Source organism: Anomalospiza imberbis, chromosome 28 (genome assembly GCF_031753505.1).
Source record: "Anomalospiza imberbis isolate Cuckoo-Finch-1a 21T00152 chromosome 28, ASM3175350v1, whole genome shotgun sequence".
NCBI classification, from domain to species: domain Eukaryota; kingdom Metazoa; phylum Chordata; class Aves; order Passeriformes; family Viduidae; genus Anomalospiza; species Anomalospiza imberbis.
The window spans coordinates 4,865,935-4,891,070 of NC_089708.1; the positions used below are offsets into that span (position 1 = coordinate 4,865,935).

The following is a 25,136-nucleotide window of genomic DNA, read 5'->3' on the forward strand; positions in this document are numbered from 1 at the left end:
AAGAGCTGCTTCTCCACGGATCTGGAGTGGCTCAGCTAACAGAGACCTGTCCTTCACCTTTGTCCTCAGGTGTTCCTCACCTGGAGAGCAAACCCGGGGCAGAACCCGATGCCTGCAAAGGCTGGTCTGGAACAGAGACTAGACAGAGCTAAATGGACAGAATAGGGATTTATAAAAGGCCTTAAAAGGACAAACCTTGGGCAGCACAAGGGCCTGGCCAGGGCTACACCCAGGCTGAACCCAAGATGGATCCTGGTCACGAGTTTTTACACCTTTATAATTTTGGTTCATGTACAATTGGGTTCGACTGTCCAGTTACAGCTCCAGGTGGCGAAGTCTCAGCCCCCTGGCTTGCCCCTTTCTCTTTGCCGTTGTTTGTGCTTTTTGGGAAAGGTTATCTTTGATTCTCCAGCTGGGAAGGGATTGTTTTGTGAAGAGAACCTACTGACACCTAACGTGAAGTTTCCGAGTTACGCGCCAGGCAGCAGAGAATCTGAGAAACACAAAAGCTGGAACCCAAGGCACCAAACCATGGTGTTCTCCTTCTCCCAAACGCAGGGACAGGAGAGCCAGCGCTGCCAGGGATGGCTCGGGGTCATCCAAACACTCCTGGGCAAACAGCACGGCCTTGCCAAGGCAAACCGGGCTCCCAGCTGCTCCACCAGCAGCTCTTGGGGCTCGTCTGGCCCCAGGACGAGGTGGCCACGTGGCCCATGTCCTCACGGGGTGCCTGTGATGGCCTTTTCAATCCTTTGGGTTGTTTTTGGTTGTGTTGAGCGGGCGTTGGGCCCTTGGGCCTGCTGTGCCCAGTGCTGTGGGATGGCACCAAGGTGCCATTGGCTTCGCTGCCTTCCGTGTCCCACAGTGAGGGGCTCAGTGTCCCAAAATGAGGGGCTCAGTGTCCCAGAGTGAGGGGCTCAGTGTCCCAGAGTGAGGGGCTCAGTGTCCCAAAATGAGGGTCTCAGTGTCCCAGAGTGAGGGGCTCAGTGTCCCAGAGTGAGGGGCTCAGTGTCCCAAAATTAGGGTCTCAGTGTGAGCCCCAAAATGAATGTCTCAGTGCCCCAAAACGAGAGTCTCAGTGTGAGCTCCAAAATTAGGATCTCAGTGCCCCAGAACGAAGGTCTCGGTGCCCCAGAACGAAGGTCTCGGTGTCCCAGAGTAAGGATTTCGTGCACACAGAGCTGTAACTGTAAGAATCCAAAAGGGAGAAGGAAAAGCTCTGTGCTGTTTGAAGGCCCGGGCAGCGAGTCAGAAATGAGATTTTTTTTGGTAGGACTTGAACTTTGAAAGGTCATACAGGCCCAAAGGCACAGGAGGCTGAGCTCCCCCATCTCTAGATTTGTCCAAATTAACCAATCCCTGCTGCCAATTTACGGGGAGTTCAGTTGCTCTTAGAAGTGCAAAGCACTCAAAAATGGAAGGAATTGTCTTTTTTCCCCCCCTCTTGGCCTGTGATAGGAAACACTTGATCTGTTTACAGAAGTCAGTCAGTTTGTGTGTACGTGTGTGCCTATGGGAAGGAATGCAAATGTATGGAAAACAGCCATCTCCTCACTTCCAAGTGTGTAATCTGCACTGATACTGGCTGACAAGCTGTGTTTGGATGCTCAGCTGCGCCAAAATTGGATGGCTTATTCTGGTGTTTCATTCCAATGTCAATGAGAGAAACTCCTCTAGAGCCCAGGGGATGCTGCAGGAGGGAGCCAGGAGGTTCAGCAGGTACATTTTGGATCAGATATCTGAATTTTCTCAGTGTCTGATGGGTTTGTGCTCAGGGATTTGGTTCTAAAGGAGGTCTCTTGACAAATGCCACCCGTCAGACTGACCAAAATTAATCTGAAAATGTGTCCTGTGTCTTTTGGTGCATTGCACACCCTCTCTTATTTAGTATTTATTGTGCCAAGGGACACAGAAGAGATGGTGCTGTCTCCTTCCTACACCTCTGACGATGCTGATATCCAGGATTTCCTTTCCACAGAGCAGTGCTGCCATGCAGACAGCTCTCCATCCTCTTCTCACAGAATCCCAGAGTTCTTTAGCTTGTAAAAGACCTCTGGGATCACCAAGTGCAGCCTGTGGCCGATCCCCACAGAGCACTGAGTGCCACCTCCAGGGACGAGGACTGCACACCTCCCTGGGCACTTATCATCCACGTCTCATCTGCTTTTCATCATTGTCGGTCATTGCCACAGTTTTCATCATTTTTGGTCGTTTTCATTGGTTTTGGTCGTTTTCACAGTTTTTGTTGGTTTTTGTCATTTTCATAGTTTTCATAACTTTTGGTCATTGTCACAGTTTTCATCGTTTTTGGTCTTTGTCACAGATTTCATTGGTTTTGGTCATTGTCACAGATTTCATCGTTTTTGGTCACTGTCACAGATTTCATCGTTTTTGGTCACTGTCACAGTTTTCATCATTTTTGGTCATTGTCACAGATTTCATTGGTTTTGGTCATTGTCACAGATTTCATTGTTTTTGGTCCTTGTCACAGATTTCATCGTTTTTGGTCACTGTCACAGTTTTCATCGTTTTTTGTCACTGTCACAGTTTTTATAGTTTTTGGCCATTGTCACAGTTTTTATAGTTTTTGGCCATTGTCACAGTTTTTATCATTTTTGGTCCCTGTCACAGCTTTCATCGTTTCCCTCCCTCCAGCTGGGAATGCCAGGCTGGGCAGGGACACGGGTGGGATGGAGGGGAATGCCAGGCTGGGCAGGGACACGGGTGGGATGGAGGGGAATGCCAGGCTGGGCAGGGACACGGGTGGGATGGAGGGGAATGCCAGGCTGGGCAGGGACACGGGTGGGATGGAGGGGAATGCCAGGCTGGGCAGGGACACGGGTGGGATGGAGGGGAATGCCAGGCTGGGCAGGGACACGGGTGCTGTGCCATTCCCTGCCCAGCTCAGGCTCCTCGGGGCCATCCCCCCTCCTTGGGGGCCATCAGCCACACGGCCCTGCTTTGGGGCACGAGCAAGGCTCCACCACACTCCTCCTCACGAGGAATCCTCATTCCCTGTGTGCTCAGCACAGAGTCTCTCTGGCAGGGATCCCCTGGGGGGCTGAAGGCCACCAAAGCAGGAGCCCTGTGGCCAGGAGCAGGTGGTGGCAGAGCCCAGCACTCAGCAGTGCCCGGGCTGGGACTGAGCTGCTCCAGCCCTGTCTCCTCCCCTGCCAGAGGCACATGCTCCTCATTAATGGCCACATTGCATGACTCGGGCTTTGCAGAGCAAAAATAAAAACATTGAGCTCATCACAGGGGGAAAAACACGAGTGAGAGGAGTTGCTGTAAATATTTATATCTTCAGGGCCTTTAACGTGATTGCAATTTTCCCTTTCTGCATTTCAACGGCCAAGCTGTTGCCGGTCCGGACGGTATTTTTGTTTTTATTTTTATTTTATTTTTAGGGTGATTTTGAAGCCCACACGTGTGTCCCCCAAGCCAGGGCAGCTCTGCCCTGACAGCCAGCTCTGAGCAGAGCTCAGGACACTCGGTGTCACCTCCCCTGGTGCTCAGGTAGCCCCGTGCTGGGGGTGGCACTGCCATGGCAGGGCTGGGGCAGGGCGAGGGGTGCCAGGGGTTGGACGTGCCTGGTGTCACTGCCCTCCCCTTGGAAACCTCTCTGTTGCTCTTGGATGCTCTGCTGGCAGCCAGCTGCCTGCCAAGCCCTGGATGCAAAGTTTCTGCATGAAATAATGGCCTCACACCCACATAAACTGAAATGGTTTCTATGGAGAATATCCTGGACCAGGCTGCAGCCCCACCCTGCTTGCTTTGTTAGAAACCTCCATGAGCCATATATGTGTGTATGTATAGATATATATATTTATATTTTTGAGTTTTTGACAGTGAGCTATATTAACCTGGTGATGTGAAGAGCACGAGGTGGCAGAGCCTTCTGGAGTGAAAAAGGAAGAATGGTCTGGGGGACAGGCTGGGGGTTAGCACTGCTTGGCAACGTCCCCAGGGCATTCTGCTTCACGTTGGTTCTGCTTTCCAGCCTCTGTTCAGACTGGAAATGATTTGAGGCAGGATTTGTACACGTGTGCAGAGGGCAGGAGAAGGAGGTGCTGATTTTCTGTGGCTGTCCAGGTGAAGCATCCCTGCTTAGGGCCAGCACTGGCTGTGGCAACTGCTGGGACTGGGAGACTCAGGGGCATCAGACTTTGGATTTTCTGGATTTTCTCTCACAGGGCAGGGGTCACCCAGTGAGCAGTGTGAGTGGGGGGCTGTCACTGGGAATGTCTCTGTGGAAGGGCTTTGGGACACTCCTGCTCCCCCTGAGTGACAGTGGCACCCAGAGCCACCACACCGTGCTGCAAGAGAGGTGGCCCAGCAGCACACCCTGTTGTTTTCTCCTTTGGATTTCGGTCGTGCTGAGGAACAAAGAATTCATGGTTCTCTTTCTCTTTCACCCTTCTAGATCATCAAGGAGCCTCCCCCACCTCCCGCAGAAGACAGCGAGGTGAGTGACCCTGACCCCTGCTCTCCTCCGTGTTCAGGACAATGTTTTGTTCAGAAAAGCTGATTAAATCACCTCAGAAAAGCTGATTAATTCTGTGGGCTCAGTGAGCAGGTAGGAAAGGACAGCTCAGACAGTCCCTCCTCACTTGGTCAGAGCCGTCAGGCTGTGATCCACACAGGGTCAGCCCTTAAGCCTGTGTTTAACTCTGAGTTAGTGCAGCCTAAACATGTGCTTAGCTGCCTTCCTGGAATGGCACGGTAATGATTTTGGTGGTTTGGGATGTAGAGCCACTGCTGGCAGGAGCTCCCCGTGCTGGAGCACAGCTGCTGTGGGAAAAGGCAGCTCCTGGGCCCTGCACTCCCTGGGCACGTTCAGAGAGGTGGGAAAGCCCAGCAGGATCCTCTGGACACCAGCAGAGCTGCACGAGCCAGGGCGGCTTTAGTGGAGAGTAATCAGCAAATGCTAAACCAGCATCAAAGCCCCCATCTTAGCTCTGCTTACAGGTTTTACAGGAGTCTTGCCACAAAGGGCCAAAGCTGTGCCCCCATTCCCGAGCCCACTTTTCCATCTCCTCTTTCTGCGTGCTCCAGTTGCAGCACACACCGAGTCCCTGCCCTGCTCCCAGGGTTTTCCACGTGGGATTTCCCTGCAGCCTGGGCTCTGAGCAGGGCACTCTGGTGCCAAGGGCAGTTCTTCCACTGACTTCACTGGGCTTTGGATCAGTTCCTCTTAGCGAGGCAAGCGAAACGAGCTTAGCCCTGTGCCCGGGGTGATCTGCTGGAGTAGCTTGCCTTGCTTGCTGCTTCTGGAGACAAATCCATGGCTGCTCCAGCTTGCAGGTGGGAAGGCTTGTGAAATGGGGCTCCCTGCTCTCCGTGAAGCCTGGCCCAGGGAGGGTGAGCTGAACCAAGGCTCAGGAGAGCTCAGGCCTCTGCAAGGAGCAGGGATGCAGCCTGGCTTCTCCCTGCGCTGTCCAGGGCAGTGGCACCCGAGGCCAGCCCTGGAACCTCCACCTTGGGCACTCCAGACTCCTGAAGCAAACTCCAAATCAGGCCTTTCCCGAGCCAAGGGGGCTCACATTTGGAGCCAGTGCCTCTCTCTGCGGGCACCTGGCCCATTTCCCCAAGCAGACGTTTTTTAGGCTGTGTGAAAACCCACCAGCTTTGTCAACTTCTGTCCTCTGGATGAAAAGGAAAATATTAACCTCACATTGCAAATGCTTTGTTCTGCATCACCCATGCCTCCAAGGCAAGGGATTCAATTGCCGAAATTAATTAAAAGACATCATTCTGGAATGCTGGCTCCCTGGCCAGGAGCTGGAGGGGGAAATTGCATCCCCTAAGAGGGAAGACGTGTGTGCCTCGCCTATAAGGATGTCTTTTGTCAACCCAGTAAGTGCTGCAAAAGCAGAGCAGTCTCTGCAAAATCACAGCTGCAGCTTGAAATGCAACTTGTCCAGGCTTCGGTTGTACCCGAGAGGGCCCTGCAGAGTGACTGAAAATTGGCATTCAGGAGGATGTGCTTTGCCTGCTGCCTCACCAGTCCAGGAGGGGACCCGGACATTTTTTGGGTGTTGTTCTCCTCTTTGGGGACCTGGGCATGCATGGCAGGGTTTGGTTACAGCAGTCATGGATTGCTTTGGGTTGGAGGGACCTCACAGTCCATCCCGTGGCAGGGCAGGGACACCTCCCACTGTCCCAGGCTGCCCCAAGCCCCATCCAGCCTGGCCTGGGACACTGCCAGGGCTGGGACAGTGTGCCAGCTGCTCCAGTGCTGCCATTCCACCCCTGCTTCCCACCAGAGCACCCCCCCAAGCTCAGTTACCCCAGAGCCAAGGTGCCCCTTTGGCAGCCAAGGGCTTTTTCAGAAAGGAAAATGGCATTTATACTGTTCTGGAAGCTGTGCAGCACCAGGGCAGTGCTCAGAAGTCAGTCAGCCTTGCAGCTGGGACTTGCACTGGTTTTTTCCCCAGACAGAAGAGCTTCCCACTAGTGACAAACTAGCAGCAGCTCTGAAAAGACGCATTTTGTTGTGCATTTACTGAAAAGATGCATTTTGTTGTGCATTTACTGAAAAGATGCATTTTGTTGTGCATTTACTGAAAAGATGCATTTTGTTGTGCATTTCCTGAAAAGATGCATTTTGTTGTGCATTTACTGCTGGAGAGGCTGGTCCACAGAGTGGGACTGGCAGTGGTGTGATGCATTCTCAGAAGATGGAAACCTCAAGATTTTCTACTTTGCTCTAAACAAATAGAAGACGGAGTTGATTTTCTACAGTCCATTTTTTAGGTGTTGTTGATGCCTCCCTCCCCTGCAGGACTCCAGCAGCTGCTCCTCTCCAGCAGGAGGGATTGCTGGTCCCTTCAGCAGCAGGGTTACAGTTGGATTTTTTCCTTCTCACGAAATTCTTGGCCATAAAAGAAAAAAAAAAAAAAAAAAAAGAAAGAAATAAAAGGAATTCTTGCATCAGCAGGTTTGGGAGCTGAAGACCACAGGAGGAAGGAGAATGCATCACACTCTAATAAGGAGGGGGAAGCTGTCAAAGGTTTCACTGAACTCTGCTTCAGAGGCCCTGTGAGACACTTCACTGTTGGTGAAGGAAACCAGCACTGGCCAGAAACTCCCAATTAATTCATTCAGAAATGGCAAATGTTGTCACCTCCTGCTGTGCTGCTCGGGGAGCTGGGGATGCTGAGGGTGAAGCACAGGGCAGGACAGATGGTTTCACTTAGGCCAGCAAGGATTGAGTTAATGCCAAGAGGAAGAGGAGAGTGCCTGAGGAGGCAGGAGCACCTTGCTGGCCTGTGATTAGTCACGGAAGGTGGATCAAAACCACGTTCTTCTAGCTCCAGTGAATAGCAGGGCTTTTCCTAGCCCTGCTGCAGGAGGACACAGCTGATTTTATTCCTGTGCCCCATCACCTTTAGGCTGGGCTTATTGGAGCAGCTCTGCCCAGCTCAGAGCAGAGGCTCCCCACAAGGCTGAAGCTGGTTCTGCTGTAGCTACCCACCCTCAAAATACACCAAAAAACCCCAACTGCAGAGCTCTGCAGCTTCCTACAGTTCCCTCTTCCCTCCCTGGGCCAGGCCAGAGTTCTGCTGCAGCCAGGGGAACCCACAGCTGGATCTGGGCAGGCACCACGTGTTCCCACAGCAGCAGTCCAGGAACACAAAGCCCCTGGAGCCTGGCAAAGCCAGGCAGGAGATCACCCAGGTGCCCAGAGCTTGCCCTTTGCTCACCACTCAGTCCCTTTTTTCCCTGCTGCTCTGTCACCCAACATCCACGGCCATCCCTGGAGTGGCACCAGAGCCAGGCCAGCAGCCAGGCTGTGATGGGATCATTCCCGTGTCCCTTGTCCTCTCAGCCACCCAGCACACACTCACAGGGAGCTGCTGGCACACAGCCTGGGGGTTTTGGCTGTCCTGGGAGGGACTTCAGTCCCTGCTGTGGGATGAGCCCCTGCTCAGCTGGATCCACTCTGATCCTGGGGTTTGATCCCTGCCACAACATCCACGAGGACAGAGAATGACTGAAGGACACCCAGCTGCCTGGAGAGCTGCTTGAACCCTCACTCACTGTCGTGGAAGGGGTTGGGTTGGGTTGGGTTGGGTTGGGAGGGTCCTTGGAGATGGTTCTGTTCCACCACGTTCCACCAGACCAAGCTGTTCAATTATTGCTGCTCATTATTCTTTTCCAAATTGTTTCCCTTGCTCCTTTTGGAGAGCCATGCTGGGGAGATGGCAAAACAAGCTCCAGAGAAAGGATCTGGTTGGAATTTCTGTGGACACCAGGGCAGGAAATTTATTCCTGAAATGAATCCAGGTCCCAGTGGTGTGCCAATGCTTCTCCTTCCCTGTACCCCCTTTTTACAGTGAGCTGTGGAAAAATGGGAGGAGAAAAGGAGCCTTCCAAGAGACAGGCAAAGAAAAAAGGGGGGGCTGCTACTGGCAATAGGAGAGGTGCAGGTATTACACCATGGAGGTGTGGAGCTTCATGGCCAAATTCCAGTTTCATGGCCAGATTCCAGTTTAATGGCCAAATTCCAGTTTAATGGCCAAATTCCAGTTTAATGGCCAGATTCCAGTTTCATGGCCAAATTTCAGTTTAATAGCCAGATTCCAGTTTCATGGCCAAATTCCAGTTTCATGGCCAGATTCCAGTTTAATAGCCAGATTCCAGTTTCATGGCCAAATTCCAGTTTCATGGCCAGATTCCAGTTTCATGGCCAGATTCCAGTTTAATAGCCAGATTCCAGTTTCATGGCCAAATTCCAGTTTAATAGCCAGATTCCAGTTTCATGGCCAGATTCCAGTTTAATAGCCAGATTCCAGTTTCATGGCCAAATTCCAGTTTAATAGCCAGATTCCAGTTTCATGGCCAGATTCCAGTTTCATGGCCAAATTCCAGTTTCATGGCCAGATTCCAGTTTCATGGCCAGTGTCACGTGAAACATCCCGTGCAGTGCAGAGGCTGTGGGGTTGGTTTAATCCCATCCTGGTGCCGATTGCCATGAGCTGATAGGAACTTCACCTCCCTGCAGCTCAAATCCTTCTTTCTCCAGGACCAGGGCACACAAGGTGCTTTGCTCCTGGAGGGCTGCACCTCAGGCAGGACCTCCAGGGATCTGGGCCAGGATAAAAGGGGAGTTTCTGTGTCTCAAGGATGAGCTTGTATGAAGCTGAAGTTGTTCTGGCTGGAGAAGAGAAATTCTGGGGAGCTTCTCAAGCAAAACCTTCCCCAGCAGGAGAAAACGTTCCCTGGGAGCAGCAAGGTGTCCCCAGAGTGGCACAAAGCAGCTGAGAGGTGGCCATGGCATGTGGGAATGGCTGCAGTGTTGGGAGAAGAGGCAGAAAGGGGTTTTGAGGACAGCAGGATTGCCTCTGTGCTCCCTCAGCACTAAAATTCAATGAGAACATCTCTCACACAGAGAAATGATTGTCATGTCGTGGCTCAGCCCTTGGTGCAGGCAGAGCTCTCCACAAATGCTGAATTCTGACAAAATTCAGGCATTGCAGAGACAACTGGGAAAATAATTATAAGGGTGGGGAGAGGGGTAAGTTGTCCAATTTTTTTTTTTAATATCTGGCCAAATTTTGTTTGAGTTCTTACCCTGAGTGGTTCAGATGTCCCTTGTGGAGCCTGAATTATCCTTGTGTTACCCACAGATGAGGTTCCCTCAGGTCAGGGTCACAGTACCCAGAGCCGGCCTGGCCCCTGAGATAAACACAGATCTTTGTTTTCTGCAATCCAGCACTTCTGACTCTGGATCCCTGACTGTGAAATGCAGCTCTGTCCTGCTTCTTCTTACTTGTTAGAAGAAACTCTAGCTCCATCTAAAGCAGATTGTGGGGGTGGAAAGGCGCCAGGTTCTGTCCAGTCGGTTTCCAGCATCCTTAAATGCACTTGGATTTTCCGGGGCTGTTTTTGATGCTGCAGCTGGGTGGGAGCTGGAGCTCCTCAGGTACAAACCCCACGTGGGGAAAATGCAGCTGGGGCAGGCAGGGAACGAGAACCCATGCTGGGGTGCTGGATGTGGGCTTTGGGCGCCTTTTCCTTCCCATCTCCCTGCCCCAGCCCGTCCCCAGTTCCCCCAGCTCCCCCCAGTGTGCTGAGCACATGGCCAAGGGTGTAGGACACGGCTGCCGGGGGCTTTTCCTTGGATTGCAAAACCTCCCCTGCCCTTGCAGAGATGTAAACAGGCCGGTCCTGCAGCAAACTTGTGACTCCTTTGTTTGTCAGGGGTCCTGCTGCCTCTCTGTGCGCGTGCTGCTGTCCTGGGCTCGCAGGGCTTTAAGGCTTGTGGGGAAAATTTCCTAAACCTTGGTATTTCCTGTTGTGAGAAGTCCAGTCTGTGCTGAGCTGAAGAGAGAGAATTGCTGAAGGAAAATATTTAGATGGCTTCATTTCCACTTTTTTTCTTTTTTTCCTTTTTTTCCTTTTTTTTTTTCTTTTTTTTTTCTTTTTTTTTCTTTTTTTTTTTCTTTTTAACCAAAAAAAATCCTCATGGAGAGCTTCGTGCAGAGATACTGAGCTCTGGGGTTGCAGCAAAGAGCCTCAGCAGCTCTGCCCAGGGCCAGAGAGGGAGGTCAGCTCTGAAGAGAAGAGCCTGGTACTTGTGACCAGCTGTTCACCCTTCCCTTGGATCAGGACACGTGTTGCAGCCCAGTTTCTGTGTTTTGATAAACTGAAATGCTTTTGGTTGCCGTGAAAACCAGAGTTTTTCTTGGATTTTTTTTTTTCTCCCCCACCCAGTTTTTCAGTTTTCCTGATGGGGAGTTTCAATTTCAAAGTATTTTTGGCTTTTCCAGTTTTGGAAGGCTCCTAAGTTTTGGAGTTTAGCCAAATCCCTGTGAAAAATTATAGAAAGAAGAAGAAAAAAGAGAGAGGGACCATTTTTCTTTTCTCTCCACGTTTTTCACAGGAAATACTTCACGTTTTTGATGAACTCTGCTCTTCTGCTGTGCCAGTTCACAGCCTGAACTGTAGAAATTAAAGGGAAAGGCACTACAGGAGTGCAACGGGGAATTTAAAATACCTTGAATTTCACTAGAGCTTTAGCAGACTCATTTTAAATAAACTGAAGGGAACTTTGCTGATCTGTTAAGTCACCCATATCTGAGTGTCACCGTGAGGTGCTGAGCACGTTTAGCTCTGTGCCTGCAGGGAGCAAGGGCAGGACACTCCATTTAAATCTCATTTTTCACACGGACACAAGGCACAGGGCTCCCTGAAGCCACATGGACCTCCACGGGCAGCTGCCCCGGGTTCATTACAGGAGCTAATTGCATTTTTGTGACTTTTCCCTGAGGCTTTTCCATCCTGTTCCTCTTGGCCAGCTCCTCTCAATAACCCTGGGCATGCCCACCAGGGTGGTTTCCAAAGGTACCCCGAGTTTGCTGTGGCTCAGGAGAGAATTTATTCATTTCCTTGCTCTTTCCCTGCATCCTGGGAGGCCTGAACTCCCATGGGGGGATTTACCTGGGCCCTGCAGGGGCCCTGCAGCACAGGGAGCCTCGAGCAGCAGCTGCCTCTGCCCAGCCCCAGGTGAAGGGAGCGGGTGGCAGAGGGGAAAAACCCCAAAATCTCATTCCTGCTGGAGCTGGGCTGTCCCTTCCACAAGTGGTGGTGTCTATGCCATGAAACACTGTCCTGTCATGAGTGTACATCCTCTGGAAAAGAACGAGGGACAGACCAGGACCTGGCCTGCCCTGCAAGGACAAGGCAGCCTGGGATTGTTCATCCCTCTCTATCCCTGCTTGTTCCTTCCCATCCCTTCCATCCGTTCCATCCCTTCCATCCCTTCCCATCCTTCCCATCCCTTCCACCCTTTCCATCCCTGCTCATTTCTTTCTATCCCTGCTTGTTCCTTCCCATCCCTTTCCATCCTTTCCATCCCTTCCATTCCTTCCCATCCCTTCCATCCCTTTCTATCCTTTCCATCCCTGTTCATCCCTTCCATCCCTTCCATCCCTGCTCATTTCTTTCTATCCCTGCTTGTTCCTTCCCATCCCTTTCCATCCTTTCCATCTCTGTTCATCCCTTCCCATCCTTCCCATCCCTTCCATCCCTTCCATCCCTTCCCATCCTTCCCATCCCTTCCATCCTTTCCATCCCTGCTCCTTTCTTTCTATCCCTGCTTGTTCCTTCCCATCCCTTTCCATCCTTTCCATCCCTGTTCATCCCTGTTCATCCCTTCCATCCCTTCCATCCCTTCCCATCCCTTCCATCCCTGCCCGTGGCCCCTGGCAGTGCCACCCCTGCTGCTGTTTTGCAGGAGGAAGATGATGATGGGCTGCCAAAGAAGAAGTGGCCAACGGTGGATGCCTCTTACTACGGAGGGCGAGGCGTGGGCGGCATCAAACGGATGGAGGTGAGGAAACGCCAGGCCAGGGCTCAGCTCTGGGCTGGGACAGCCCCTGCAGCCCAGCCTGGAGGGCACTCAGGGGGCAGGCACAAACTTCCTGAGGTTTTTATGAGTGCAGATCATTTTTGTGTGGGAATATTTGAGAGGCAGACACAGATTTCTGGAGTTTAGCAACGTCCTGGTCCATGCCTGGGACATGGGGCAGCACTGCCACACAAATTACAAGGAAATGGTTTTAGTTTTCCTGAAGAGCTCCCCCACTCCCACATTCCTCATAAACCACCACCAAGGACAAGCTCAAAATTTGGGCTGCAGTCTAGAAACAAACCTCCCAGCCTGTGCATTGCTGTTCAGCTGGGGACAGGCAGAGGCAGGACAGTTCCTGCAGCAGGGCTGGCACAGCCTGATCCTGATCCTGATCTGATCCTGATCTGATCCTGATCTGATCTGATCCTGATCCTGATCCTGATCTGATCCTGATCTGATCTGATCCTGATCCAATCCTGATCCTGATCCTGATCCTGATCTGATCCTGATCTGATCTGATCCTGATCCAATCCTGATCCTGATCTTGATCTGATCCTGATCTGATCTGATCCTGATCTGATCCTGATCTGATCTGATCTGATCCTGATCCAATCCTGATCCTGATCCTGATCCTGATCTGATCCTGATCTGATCTGATCCTGATCCAATCCTGATCCTGATCCTGATCTGATCCTGATCTGATCTGATCCTGATCCAATCCTGATCCTGATCCTGATCTGATCCTGATCTGATCCTGATCTGATCTGATCCTGATTCTGATCCTGATCCTGATCCTGATTCTGATCCTGATCCTGATCTGATCCTGATGTGATCCCTCCTTCCAGGTGCGCTGGGGGGAGAAGGGCTCCACGGAGGAAGGTGCCAAGCTGGAGAAGGCCAAGAATGCCAGGGTGAAGATGCCAGAGCAGGAGTACGAGTTCCCTGAGCCCAGGAGCCTGGGGAGCAGCATGCGCCGGCCCTCGTCCCCTCGGAAGTGGTACTCGCCCATCAAGGTGAGCCCAGCCTGCCCCGGGTGTGGGCAGCAGCTCTTCCTGCTGTCTGTGTGCTCCCACCCAGGGATGAGATCTGCCCACAGAGCCGTGATCCCCAGGGCTGCTGGAGTGCCTGTGCTGGGGAAGGGGCCACGGGGGGCTCTGGGAGTTCCCCAGCTGCTTGCTCAGGTTTGGGAGTTGCGTGGCTGGGGAATGGGGAGGAATTGGCTCTCTGAAGGAAAACGGAGGCTTGGCTGTCCTGCTTCCTCCCTGCCCAGCAGCAGCCATGGGGTCAGACAAAAGCTGGGAGATGTCCCACCCTGCAGAGCTCCCTGCACTGCCTCTGGCTCCTGAGCTGCTGCAGTTCTCCAGGGAAGCAGGGCCAGCCTCGTGGCTGGGCTCTCCTCAGTCCCTGACCTTCAAACCCAGGGCCAGGCGTGGCAGCGAGGCTCAGGGCAGCCCGGGTGGTTTCTGGGGGATCCCAGACGTGAGCCTCCTTGAGGATTTGGCCCAGCACCTTCTCTGCTTTCCCCTGGCAGATGATCATCTGGAGCACCAAGTGGTGCTCTCCAAGGAAACCTCAGGTGAATCCCAGCTGGATCCCAGCCACTCCAGCCCTGCTGTGGCCACCTGGCTTTACAGCCAGCTCCAAAGGTGCCTGTGCCTGGCTCCAGCAGGTCTCAGGAGCACTGGGGTAACTCAGGGTCAGTGCAGGGCTGGATTCACCATGGATCCAGAGGAAATTCCGTGGCTGGAGCTGGGCACTCCTTCATTTGTCATCTGCCCCGAGTGTTTCTTCTCTCTGGGCCTCAGGTCTAGCAGGACTCGAGGCTTTTTTTGCCTTCAGACGTTGCAATTTTTTCCTCCAAGCGACCTCGTGCTGCAGCTATGGAGGAGTTCCAGACAGGGAGACACAGCCCATCCATGGAGAGCACAGGAGGGTTTCTGCTTCCAAGAGAAAGCCTTGCCATTCCATTTCTTCAACCATCATCCTTTCCATGATGCACACTCCCTCTCTTCCACCCAGATGCCTCAGAGGCTCCCAAAGATGGAGCTTTTGGCTTTTCCCAAGAAATTGGGAAATTGGGACTGCGGAGTAAAAAGGAATTTTTTTTTTTTTTTTTCCTTTCCATGGAAAGTTGTCACTTTGCCTCTGGTTTCCTAAAGGAGAAATGGAAGAAAAAGGTGCTTATTTCTAGAGCTGTCAGGGTGGACAGGAGATCAAGAGCTTCAACCAGCTCTGCTGCAGAGGAGAGATGGATTGGAGCAGAAGGGATGGTTTCCCTCAGCTCTCAGGAGTTCTGTGTCCAAGTGCAGAGCAATCTGTCTGAGAAGTTTCTTGCTTCTTCCTTTGAGAATCACAGACTTTCCTGGCTCTCACCTTGGGAAGTCTTTCCCCCGTATCCTTTGGAAACAGGTTCCCTGCAGTCATTTTCCGTGTCTGCCTCCACCCACGTGTCCCTGCAAGTCCCAGAGCAGCTTTGGAGCACTGGCTGGACAGGCTGGTGCAGGAATCGAGATCCCAGAGGGGATCGTGGCCCTGGTGGTGCCTTGGAAAGGGAAGAGGAGGACTCTGCCCCATGAAAGGGAGTCTTTAGTTAGACACCAGGGACCTGGGGTCACAGAGGAGCTCCCAAACACCCCCAGTGTCAACTCTGGCCCCCGCAGACCCTGGGGTTCCCACACCCCGAGGAGGAGAATCAGCTGCCTTACTCTGAGTGAGGCTACTCAGCCCTTCCGCAGCACCTCTGCAACAGCCAGCTCACATTTCCACTTGGTAATCCTGTCCCACGACAGGTACACGAGACATTTCTGCTCTCACAAGTTTTGCAGTCCCACTTTCCAGGCAGGAGTGATCAGGCAGGAGTTCCTGGATGCAGCCAGGGGTGGCTCTTTGGGTTTGATGCTCTTACTGCAGAAAACAGTTTTGTACCAAGGGATAACTTTGTGCATTGTCAGTGTCTCATTTCTGCAGGTGTTTGCTGGTAGGGGTTTTGCTCCTGGCTCCTGCTCTGATATCACAGCACTCAGAGCACTGGGGACAATAATCATGGGAACAGGAACAAGTACTGCCTGTTGTAGACAGTACAACGGACAGGAATTCTCCAGAAAACAGAAATCCCAGAAATTCCTACAACTCTCAGGGTACTGAGTTCTTCACAGACCAAAGATCAAATGAAGTGAATGTGAAGAGAGTTGGGTCAAATAAATAATCCTGACCCTTGACCTCTCTGTGGCTGTTGGAGTTCCGGGTCACGAGTCAAGATTATTTATTTGATCCAACTCTCTTCACATTCACTTCATTTGGTCCTGGAGCTGAGCAGGTTTTAGTTTCTCTCAGAGCCCAGAAGGTTTCTGAGTCACCCTGAGGAGGGTCAGACACCTGAGTGCTGTCACTGTCACACACCTGAGTGCTGTCACTGTCACACACCTGAGTGCTCTCATTGTCACACCTGAGTGCTGTCATTGTCACACCTGAGTGCTGTCATTGTCACACACCTGAGTGCTGTCACTGTCACACCTGAGTGCTGTCACTGTCACACACCTGAGTGCTGTCACTGTCACACCTGAGTGCTGTCACTGTCACACACTGAGTGCTATCATTGTCACACCTGAGTGCTGTCACTGTCACACACTGAGTGCTGTCATTGTCACACACCTGAGTGCTGTCACTGTCACACACTGAGTGCTGTCACTGTCACACACTGAGTGCTTTCATTGTCACACACTGAGTGCTGTCACTGTCACACACCTGAGTGCTGTCATTGTCACACCTGAGTGCTGTCACTGTCACACACTGAGTGCTGTCATTGTCACACCTGAGTGCTGTCACTGTCACACCTGAGTGCTGTCATTGTCACATACTGAGTGCTGTCATTGTCACACCTGAGTGCTGTCACACCTGAGTGCTGTCACTGTCACACCTGAGTGCTGTCACTGTCACACACCTGAGTGCTGTCATTGTCACACACTGAGTGCTGTCATTGTCGCACCTGAGTGCTGTCATTGTCACACACTGAGTGAGTGCTGTCACTGTCACACCTGAGTGCTGTCACTGTCACACACCTGAGTGCTGTCACACCTGAGTGCTGTCACTGTCACACCTGAGTGCTGTCATTGTCACACACTGAGTGCTGTCATTGTCACACACCTGAGTGCTGTCACTGTCACACACTGAGTGCTGTCATTGTCACACCTGAGTGCTGTCACTGTCACACACCTGAGTGCTGTCATTGTCACACCTGAGTGCTGTCACTGTCACACACTGAGTGAGTGCTGTCACTGTCACACACTGAGTGCTGTCACTGTCACACACCTGAGTGCTGTCACTGTCACACCTGAGTGCTGTCACTGTCACACACCTGAGTGCTGTCACTGTCACACACCTGATTGCTGTCACTGTCACACACCTGAGTGCTGTCATTGTCACACCTGAGTGCTGTCACTGTCACACACTGAGTGCCCTTCCTTTGCAGGAGAGTCTGTGAGAGAAAACCTTGTCGTCCAGCCCCTCCTGCAGGCTCTGGCGATGGTGGGCACAGCCTGCTGGGTCTGGGCGCTGTCTTGGCCCAGAGCAGGACCAAGCCCTGTTTCTTTCCTTCCAGGGGAAGCTGGATGCCCTCTGGGTCCTGCTGAGGAAGGGCTACGACCGCGTGTCCGTGATGCGTCCCCAGCCAGGAGACAAGGTACAGCGCTGCCAGCAAAACCCTCTGCCTGCCCCTGCTCAGGAGCCAACGCTGTCACTCCTGTCACCCCCCTGGGCTTTGGCTGCTGTGGTTTCCAGCCCGAGCTGTGCAGGGGCCCTGGAAGAGCCCAGCACAGTCTGCTCTTGGAGCACGGAGCTGCTCCCCAGCAGCCACAGGGGGAATTCCCGGGGCCACTGAGGGATATTCCTGCATGTTTGGGCAAGGCTGGAGCTGTGTCAGGGCAGGGTCAGGTTGGGTATCAGGATGTTTGGGATTCTGGGATTTTCCTTCGTTAAAATTGCCCGACTTCACCCCGGTGCTGCAGGGACCGGGTCACCCATCACCCCCACCCCTGGTGCTGCCAGGAGAGCTGGGCTCTGCTTCGTGACCCTGGCAGGCCCCAGAGCAGCTCCAGACTGCCCAGCTCTGTTCCAGGGGGGATTTCTGACTAAACACCTCGAGTTTTCCAGCCACAAACCAGCAGGTGCCCAGTGCCAGCCCTGGGAATGAGAGAAGCAGGGCTTGGCAGAGCACCCCACAGGAGCCAGCAGCCCCAGAGGGAGCCCCCAGATGGTGGTGGAACCTTCTGAGGTTGGATCAGTGCTCAAAGCCCTGCAGGCAGCACGGGTGGGGTTTGCAGCAGGAGCCTCTGAGCACAGGAGATCCCTGAGAGCTGCAGGGAGGAGCTGCAGGACAGCAGGCTGTGGCTCCTTCTTTCCCCTCTCTTTCCTGAGGCAGGGAAGCAGATTTCAGACTCAGTGCTGTCGAATGGGCTCCTTAATGCACCCACTGGTGGAGATAAAAATGGTGAAGCCAGATGAGAAATAGCTGAAAGGCATCTCTGTTTGCTCTGGAGCCTGGGCAGAGCTGGCCTGAGTCCCAGGGTTACATCATCCCCATGTAGAAGCAATGCCTGGCTGGAATCAGTGACTTTATCCCCTCCAGCACGCGAGCCAGGCTGCTCAGAAGATCCCGTGCACAGAACGAGGCACGGCTTCCACCTCAAGCCCTGAGCTGAGTTCTGAAAGCTGCTCTTTATCTGTGGGCTGCTCTTTATCTGTGGGCTGCTCATCTGCTGCAGCCCACGCAGCTGCCAGGGGTCCCTGGCATCCCTGGGACTGCCAGGACAGACGTGCCCAGCCCCACATCAGGGCATGAACCGGGACTGAAGGTTTCAGTGCTCTCGTGCTCCCTGTGAGCTCAGCCTGTGCCTCTGGTGGAGGTGGGGATGCCTGCCCTGTACCTGGCCCAGGTACAGCCCCAGGAGCGCCTGGGCAGGAGGGATCCAGGCTGAGGTGGGGCTGGAGGCAGAGCTGAGACCTCTCCTCTCCCACAGGGCACCCCCCTGGCACCCCAAGGGTCCCCAGCAGCAGCAGGGCGCTGTCCCTGCTCCTGCCAGCCCTGGCTGCCCCAGCAGGAGCCAAGCAGGGAGCAGAGGGAGCAGCACGGACACAACCGGAGCACACAGGCTCCAGCTGCACCAAGGGAGGTGTAGGTCGGATGTCAGGAGAAAGGCTGGATATTAGGACAACGTTTGGATAGGTTGGGTATTAGGAAGAAGAGTGGATATTAGGAGAAAAGATGGATATTAGGAGAAAGGATGGATATTAGGAAAAAGTTTGAATAGGTTGGATTTTAGGAAGAAGGTTGGGAAGGTTGGATATTAGGAAGAAGTTTTACAGAAAGGGTGATAAAGCCCTGGAGTGGTCTGCCCGGGGAGGTGGTGGAGTCTCCATCCCTGGATGTGTTTAAAAACAGACTGGATGTGGCACTGGGTGCCAGGGTCTGGCTGAGGTGCTGGGGCTGAATTTGATGATCTTGAAGGTCCCTTCCAGCCCAGTGATTCTGTGATTGATTCTGTGAATTCTGTGGAACCCTGGCCTGCTGTGCAGGAGGCTTTGAGCAGCTCCTCCCCCAGCCCAGAGCAAAAGGAACATCCAGGGATGCTCAGGACCCATTTTGAAGGGCACCCAGAGAGGCTGAGATGCTCTCAAGGATGATGAAACTGTGTTTTTTTTGGAGTCAGACCTGGGGATGGGGGGTCTGAGGTTACCAACAGACACAGATGGTTCCAATAAGGCGAGGAAGTGAGGTCACATGGGATTCCTGTGGTCTTCTCACATTTTCAAGAGACTAGGTTTGCATTCTTGTCAGCATTAATGGGGTTATTTTTGTATCAGAGAGAGGTGATGTAAATATATATGCATTTTTTACAGAACTTTATCACTTTTATAATGGAACACAGGAACCCTTATTTGTGCAAATTGCTCACAGGACCCAAACAGTTCGTGTTTCTCTGAAGCGCCAGTTGCACTTCCTTGATAAATGTTGCTCTGTCAGGGATTTATGAGGTCATCAAAATGTGTTTCAAGCTCAGACTTGGCCAGGAACTCTTCAATCAGGGAGCAAATGTGGTTTAATTTGTTATTGCATTGCAAAAATTGCATTTTCATTTTGTGCTTGAATAGGGGAATGTAGATATAGAAGAGTGTAAAGAGAAAGGTATAACAAATTATGTGTGGAGATGTATCCTGCCCAAATTAATGAAGATTCAGGGAAAAGAGCTTCTTCTTTTTTTTCTTTTTTTTTTCTTTTTTTAAAGTTTCCTGGTGGAATCACACCACTGTATAATTTCCTTCTCAGTCCTTTCTTGTTTCTTTGAGTAACCTTTAATGTGCTGCTGTAATTGGGTGTTTCAGGGAGGGATCAGCCCTGGCTGCTGCACCACCTGGGGAATTTGGGTGTCTCTTTATTTCTGGCCAATTCAAACCCCTGGAAAATCAGATCTCCCCTCCTTGGCTTCCCCAGCCTGCCGGGGAATGCTGTGCACTTGCAAAGACCAGTCTGGGAAAGATCTCTCTCCCTGTCTCTCACTCCCCACACGGAGCTGACTGCAGGGAAATGAAAAAAGCTGAAAAGCTGGGACAGGGCTGCCACCCGCCCAGGGCTCTGCTGTGCCACCTGTGCTCCAGGTGCCAGCTAAAGCCTGCCCCACCCTGCCAGGAGCTTTTACTTCATCAATTTAATTGCAGGTAAAGCAGGAATTCAGCCTGGCCCGAGGCAGGGGGAAATGTGGGGAGAGCCTCTGGGACCCCGTGGTGGTACTGATTCATCTGAGCTCCAAACGGGGGATCCGTGGGAGCAGCTGGAATATTCTGTTAATGTGCTCCAAATCCTCCCCTGACCACAAGCAGCAGCTTTCCTCGCTGCTTCATTTTCCCATGCACAGCATCCAAAGAGGAAATTAGGAGGAAATTCTTCTCTGCGAGGGTGGGGAGGCCCTGGGATGGAATTCCCAGAGCAGCTGGGGCTGCCCCTGGATCCCTGGGGGTGTCCCAGGCCAGGCTGGACAGGACCTGGAGCAGCCTGGGACAGTGGGAGGTGTCCCTGCCATGGCAGGGGTGGCACTGGGTGGGATTTAAGGTTTTCGTAACTCAGCCCATGGCTCTGTGAAGGGAGTTCTCTGCGGCATGAAATGTGTTTTATCACTGAGTGGCCACAGGGAAGGGTGATGTGGGGATGGCCAGGGGGTGCTGATTGATGAGGAGCCTCACAGAGCTCACCAGCAAAATCTCCCTCTCATCCTGGGAAAGCCCCTGGCTCCTGCCTCCTTTGGAATCAGGAGCCTGTTTTACGGACAGGGAAATTCGGGTATCCCAGGTGATTGTGTGGTTTCAGCGTGGTGAGTGGGAACCTCCTGGAACAAAGAGCAGAAAGCAGGAGCTGGGGTTTCAGATGCCCCCGGACTGGACAGCAGACCCGGCCCCTTCTCAGACCTGAGAGCAAAAGCAGCTGTGCAGCCCCCAGGGCAGCCCCACGGTGTCCCAGCACTGACGAGGGGCTGCTGTTTAACCCATCCTTCCCCCCCAGCAGGCAGCAGAGCCCGGGAACAAACCCCAGCCTTTCCACGCTTTCTGCTGCAGTGTGCTTTTCCATTAACAGCCATGGAAAAGTTAACCTAAACATTAGCTCTTTTTCCTGGAACTAACAGCTCCAGAGCCAAAAGCCTGGGCTCTGCTCCTGCAGAGTGCAGGGGAGCCCAGCAGAGCCCTGGAGGCTCCAGGCACACCTGAGCCAGGGCAGGATTTATCCCAGACAGAATTTAAAGTTATGCCTTTAATATTGACGTCAGAAGCCGAGGCAAACCCAGCAGCAGGGACTGTGGGGATGGGAATTATTCCCCACCAAAAGCTGTGGGAATTATTCCCCACCAAAAGCTGTGGGAATTATTCCTCACCAAAAGCTGTGGGAATTATTCTCCACCAAAAGCTGTGGGAATTATTCCTCACCAAAAGCTGTGAGAGGTTCCAGCCTAGCTGAGGTTTGGTTTTGTTATCCAGCCCCAGCTGGAAGGTCCCAGCCTGGCTGAGGGGTTTTTTTTTTTGGGATCCAGCCCCAGGTGAGAGGTCCCAGCCTGGCTGAGGGTTTGGGATCCAGCCCCAGGTGAGAGGTTCCAGCCTGGCTGAGGGGTTTTTTTTTGGGATCCATCCCCAGGTGAGAGGTCCCAGCCTGGCTGAGGGTTTGGGATCCAGCCCCAGGTGAGAGGTTCCAGCCTGGCTGAGGGGTTTTTTTTTGGGATCCAGCCCCAGGTGAGAGGTCCCAGCCTGGCTGAGGGTTTGGGATCCAGCCCCAGGTGAGAGGTTCCAGCCTGGCTGAGGGGTTTTTTTTTGGGATCCATCCCCAGGTGAGAGGTCCCAGCCTGGCTGAGGGTTTGGGATCCAGCCCCAGGTGAGAGGTCCCAGCCTGGCTGAGGGTTTGGGATCCAGCCCCAGGTGAGAGGTTCCAGCCTGGCTGAGGGGTTTTTTTTGGGATCCAGCCCCAGGTGAGAGGTTGCAGAGGTGTGTCTCTGATGTGTCACTCAGCATTCCCAAGCCCTTTCCAGAAAGGCAGCGGGAAGAGCCCCCAGATGTTCCTGGAAATGACACCCACCCCGCAGCAGGAGGGAGCCAACAGCAGCTCCTGCAAAAGCCATCAGGCTGCTGCTGCCAGCCACATGGCCACTGGTCCCTGGGGGAGCCAGCCCCGCTGCTGAGCTCTGGCAGGAGCAGGGCTGGGGCTGGCAGGGCAGCAGCCCATGCCCTCTCTTTGGGAGCACTTTGCTCTGGTTTCTCCTGTTCTGCGTTCCCCCAGCGGGGCCAGCCCTCCGTGCTGAGCTCAGAGAGCTCCAGCCCCAGCAGCTGGCAGAGCAGGGTGGCTTTGGGGCGTTGGCAGGGTTCTGGTGGGTCCGGAGAGCCGGGCACGGGTGGGAGCGATGAGCACACTCATCCTCCTGGGTGTTCTGCCACCGTCTTCCACACCCACCCCACGTGAATTTGGATGCCTAAACGAGGGGATAAACCTCGGTGGAGAGGCAGGAGAGGCTGGCACCTGGTGGCCAAGGGGACACTCATGGACTCAGCCATGGGGAGGTCCCTGACTGGACACATCCTGCACTCCTCTGCCTGTAGAAGCTCAGATTTTGGGGACAGACCAAGCTCAGACCCTCCTGTGTGGCTGTAGAAGTTCAGATTTTGGGGAGAGACCAAGCTCAGACCCTCCTGTGTGGCTGTAGATGTTCAGATTTTGGGGAGAGACCAAGCTCAGACCCTCCTGTGTGGCTGTAGAAGCTCAGATTTTGGGGAGAGACCAAGCTCAGACCCTCCTGTGTGGCTGTAGAAGCTCAGATTTTGGGGAGAGACCAAGCTCAGACCCTCCTGTGTGGCTGTAGAAGCTCAGATTTTGGGGAGAGACCAAGCTCAGACCCTCCTGTGTGGCTGTAGAAGCTCAGATTTTGGGGAGAGACCAAGCTCAGACCCTCCTGTGTGGCTGTAGAAGCTCAGATTTTGGGGAGAGACCAAGCTCAGACCCTCCTGTGTGGCTGTAGAAGCTCAGATTTTGGGGAGAGACCAAGCTCAGACCCTCCTGTGTGGCTGTAGAAGCTCAGATTCTGGGGAGAGACCAAGCTCAGACCCTCCTGTGTGGCTGTAGAAGCTCAGATTCTGGGGAGAGACCAAGCTCAGACCCTCCTGTGTGGCTGTAGAAGTTCAGATTTTGGGGAGAGACCAAGCTCAGACCCTCCTGTGTGGCTGTAGAAGCTCAGATTTTGGGGAGAGACCAAGCTCAGACCCTCCTGTGTGGCTGTAGAAGCTCAGATTTTGGGGAGAGACCAAGCTCAGACCCTCCTGTGTGGCTGTAGAAGCTCAGATTCTTGGGAGAGACCAAGCTCAGACCCTCCTGTGTGGCTGTAGAAGCTCAGATTCTGGGGAGAGACCAAGCTCAGACCCTCCTGTGTGGCTGTAGAAGTTCAGATTTTGGGGAGAGACCAAGCTCAGACCCTCCTGTGTGGCTGTAGAAGCTCAGATTTTGGGGAGAGACCAAGCTCAGACCCTCCTGTGTGGCTGTAGAAGCTCAGATTTTGGGGAGAGACCAAGCTCAGACCCTCCTGTGTGGCTGTAGAAGCTCAGATTCTTGTGAGACCAAGCTCAGACCCTCCTGTGTGGCTGTAGAAGCTCAGATTTTGGGGAGAGACCAAGCTCAGACCCTCCTGTGTGGCTGTAGAAGCTCAGATTCTTGTGAGACCAAGCTCAGACCCTCCTGTGTGGCTGTAGAAGCTCAGATTCTTGTGAGACCAAGCTCAGACCCTCCTGTTTGGGTCATCCTGAGCTGGGTGCAGCTCGAGGCGCTGTGAAATCTCGGATTTTGTTTTCCCCAAAGGAGCTTTCCTGTCCCAGGCAGGCTGAGCTCAGCTGGGGCTGCTCCACAGCCTCCCTGGGCCAGGAGCCCTTTTCCCTCTGCTGGACGGGCTCGGGCAGATGTTCCTCCACATGCACAGCTGGCAGAGCTCCTGGGAGGAGCTGTCTGGACATCTCTGTGTCCCTTCCACAGCAGCTCCTCCCATCCCTGCCAAATCCTTCCTCCTTCCTTGTCCCGGGTCCTCCCTGCAGGGCGTTTGTGCCCAGCCTGGGGACAGCAGGGAGGAGCTGTGCAGGGGATTTAAAATGTTACCCCCACAAATCTGCTGCAGCCCCCAGGGGCTCAGTGCTGCATCTGGATTTTTTTCACCAGGAAAAACATTTACTTTGGGAGAGGAAAGAGTAAAACAGAAAATAAGCTCGTGCTCACCAGTCCAAAAATAAAGAATGGATTCAGAAATCCTCTGGTGCCTTTTGGGATGATTTCATATCTAAAGGAATGAATCCATAATACAGTAATGCTGATTCTGACATTTGAGTATTTACAGTGGGATCTTTTGCAGGTGGAACTTGTGAGAAAAAAAAAGAAAATAATAGCTCAGAGGGCAAAGGTTTTGTTTAAAGCTGTACAACAAACTGTAGCTTAGCACCAAAGAGCCAGAAAACCAGTTTATTGGCTTCTCAAGAGCAATGGGATATCAAGATATCCTGATGGGAATGGATGCATTTCAGGAAAAATTCTGAGCAGGAAAACATCTCAGTTAAACAAACCTTCCCTTCCGGCTGGTAAATGGTTGGGATGGGTGGGATGTGAAGGTCTGTGAGGTCCCAGCCGTGCCATGGAGGTGGCCAGGGGTGGGATGAGAAGGTCTGTGAGGTCCCAGCCGTGCCATGGAGGTGGCCATGGGTGGGACAGGGAGGTCTGTGAGGTCCCAGCCATGCCAGGGTGGTGGCCAGGGCTGGGACAGGGAGGTCTGTGAGGTCCATCCCATGCCATGGTGGTAGCCATGGGTGGGATGAGAAGGTCTGTGAGGTCCCAGCCGTGCCAGGGTGGTGGCCAGGGGTGGGATGAGAAGGTCTGTGAGGTCCATCCCGTGCCATGGAGGTGAGAATGCCTCTCCCAGTAACTCCTCTCCTCCTCCTGCTCTGTTCCAGGGCCGCTGCATCAACTTCACGCGGGTGAAGAACACGGAGACCCCCCCCAAATACCCCCTGAACAACTCCTACCCCTCTGCCCCGCCCCCAGCGCCCATCTACACCCCCCCGCCCCCCGCCCCCATCTACACCCCCCCTCCCCCCAGCTCCCCCCACACCCCCTCCCCCTCCTCCACGCTGCCCCCGCTGCCCCCCCCGCCCCAGGCCCCCCCCCCCCAGCCGGGCGCCCCCCCCCGTCCCGGCCCCCCCCCCCGCCCCACGGCCTAAGGGGGTC

The 25,136-nt window shown here is 53.4% G+C and overlaps 1 protein-coding gene across 1 annotated transcript; it reads left to right on the top strand.

Annotated features, from left to right (window-relative positions):
• The first annotated feature begins 1,106 nt into the window (after positions 1–1,106).
• Positions 1,107–25,129, top strand: LOC137463266 (anthrax toxin receptor 1-like). The gene is made up of 6 exons (XM_068174362.1): positions 1,107–1,719; positions 4,424–4,465; positions 12,242–12,337; positions 13,204–13,371; positions 16,956–17,036; positions 24,863–25,129. The coding sequence occupies exons 3-6, from the start codon at positions 12,332–12,334 to the stop codon at positions 25,127–25,129; spliced, it is 522 nt and encodes a 173-aa protein (XP_068030463.1). The 5' UTR covers positions 1,107–1,719; positions 4,424–4,465; positions 12,242–12,331.
• The last annotated feature ends 7 nt before the right edge of the window (positions 25,130–25,136 follow it).

Bases quoted from the DNA above. Each gene is read 5' to 3' on its own strand.
- LOC137463266 (XM_068174362.1), top strand. The intron at 13,372-16,955 runs GTGAGCCCAGCC...CTTTCCTTCCAG, and splicing joins AGTGGTACTCGCCCATCAAG to GGGAAGCTGGATGCCCTCTG. The intron at 17,037-24,862 runs GTACAGCGCTGC...GCTCTGTTCCAG, and splicing joins GTCCCCAGCCAGGAGACAAG to GGCCGCTGCATCAACTTCAC.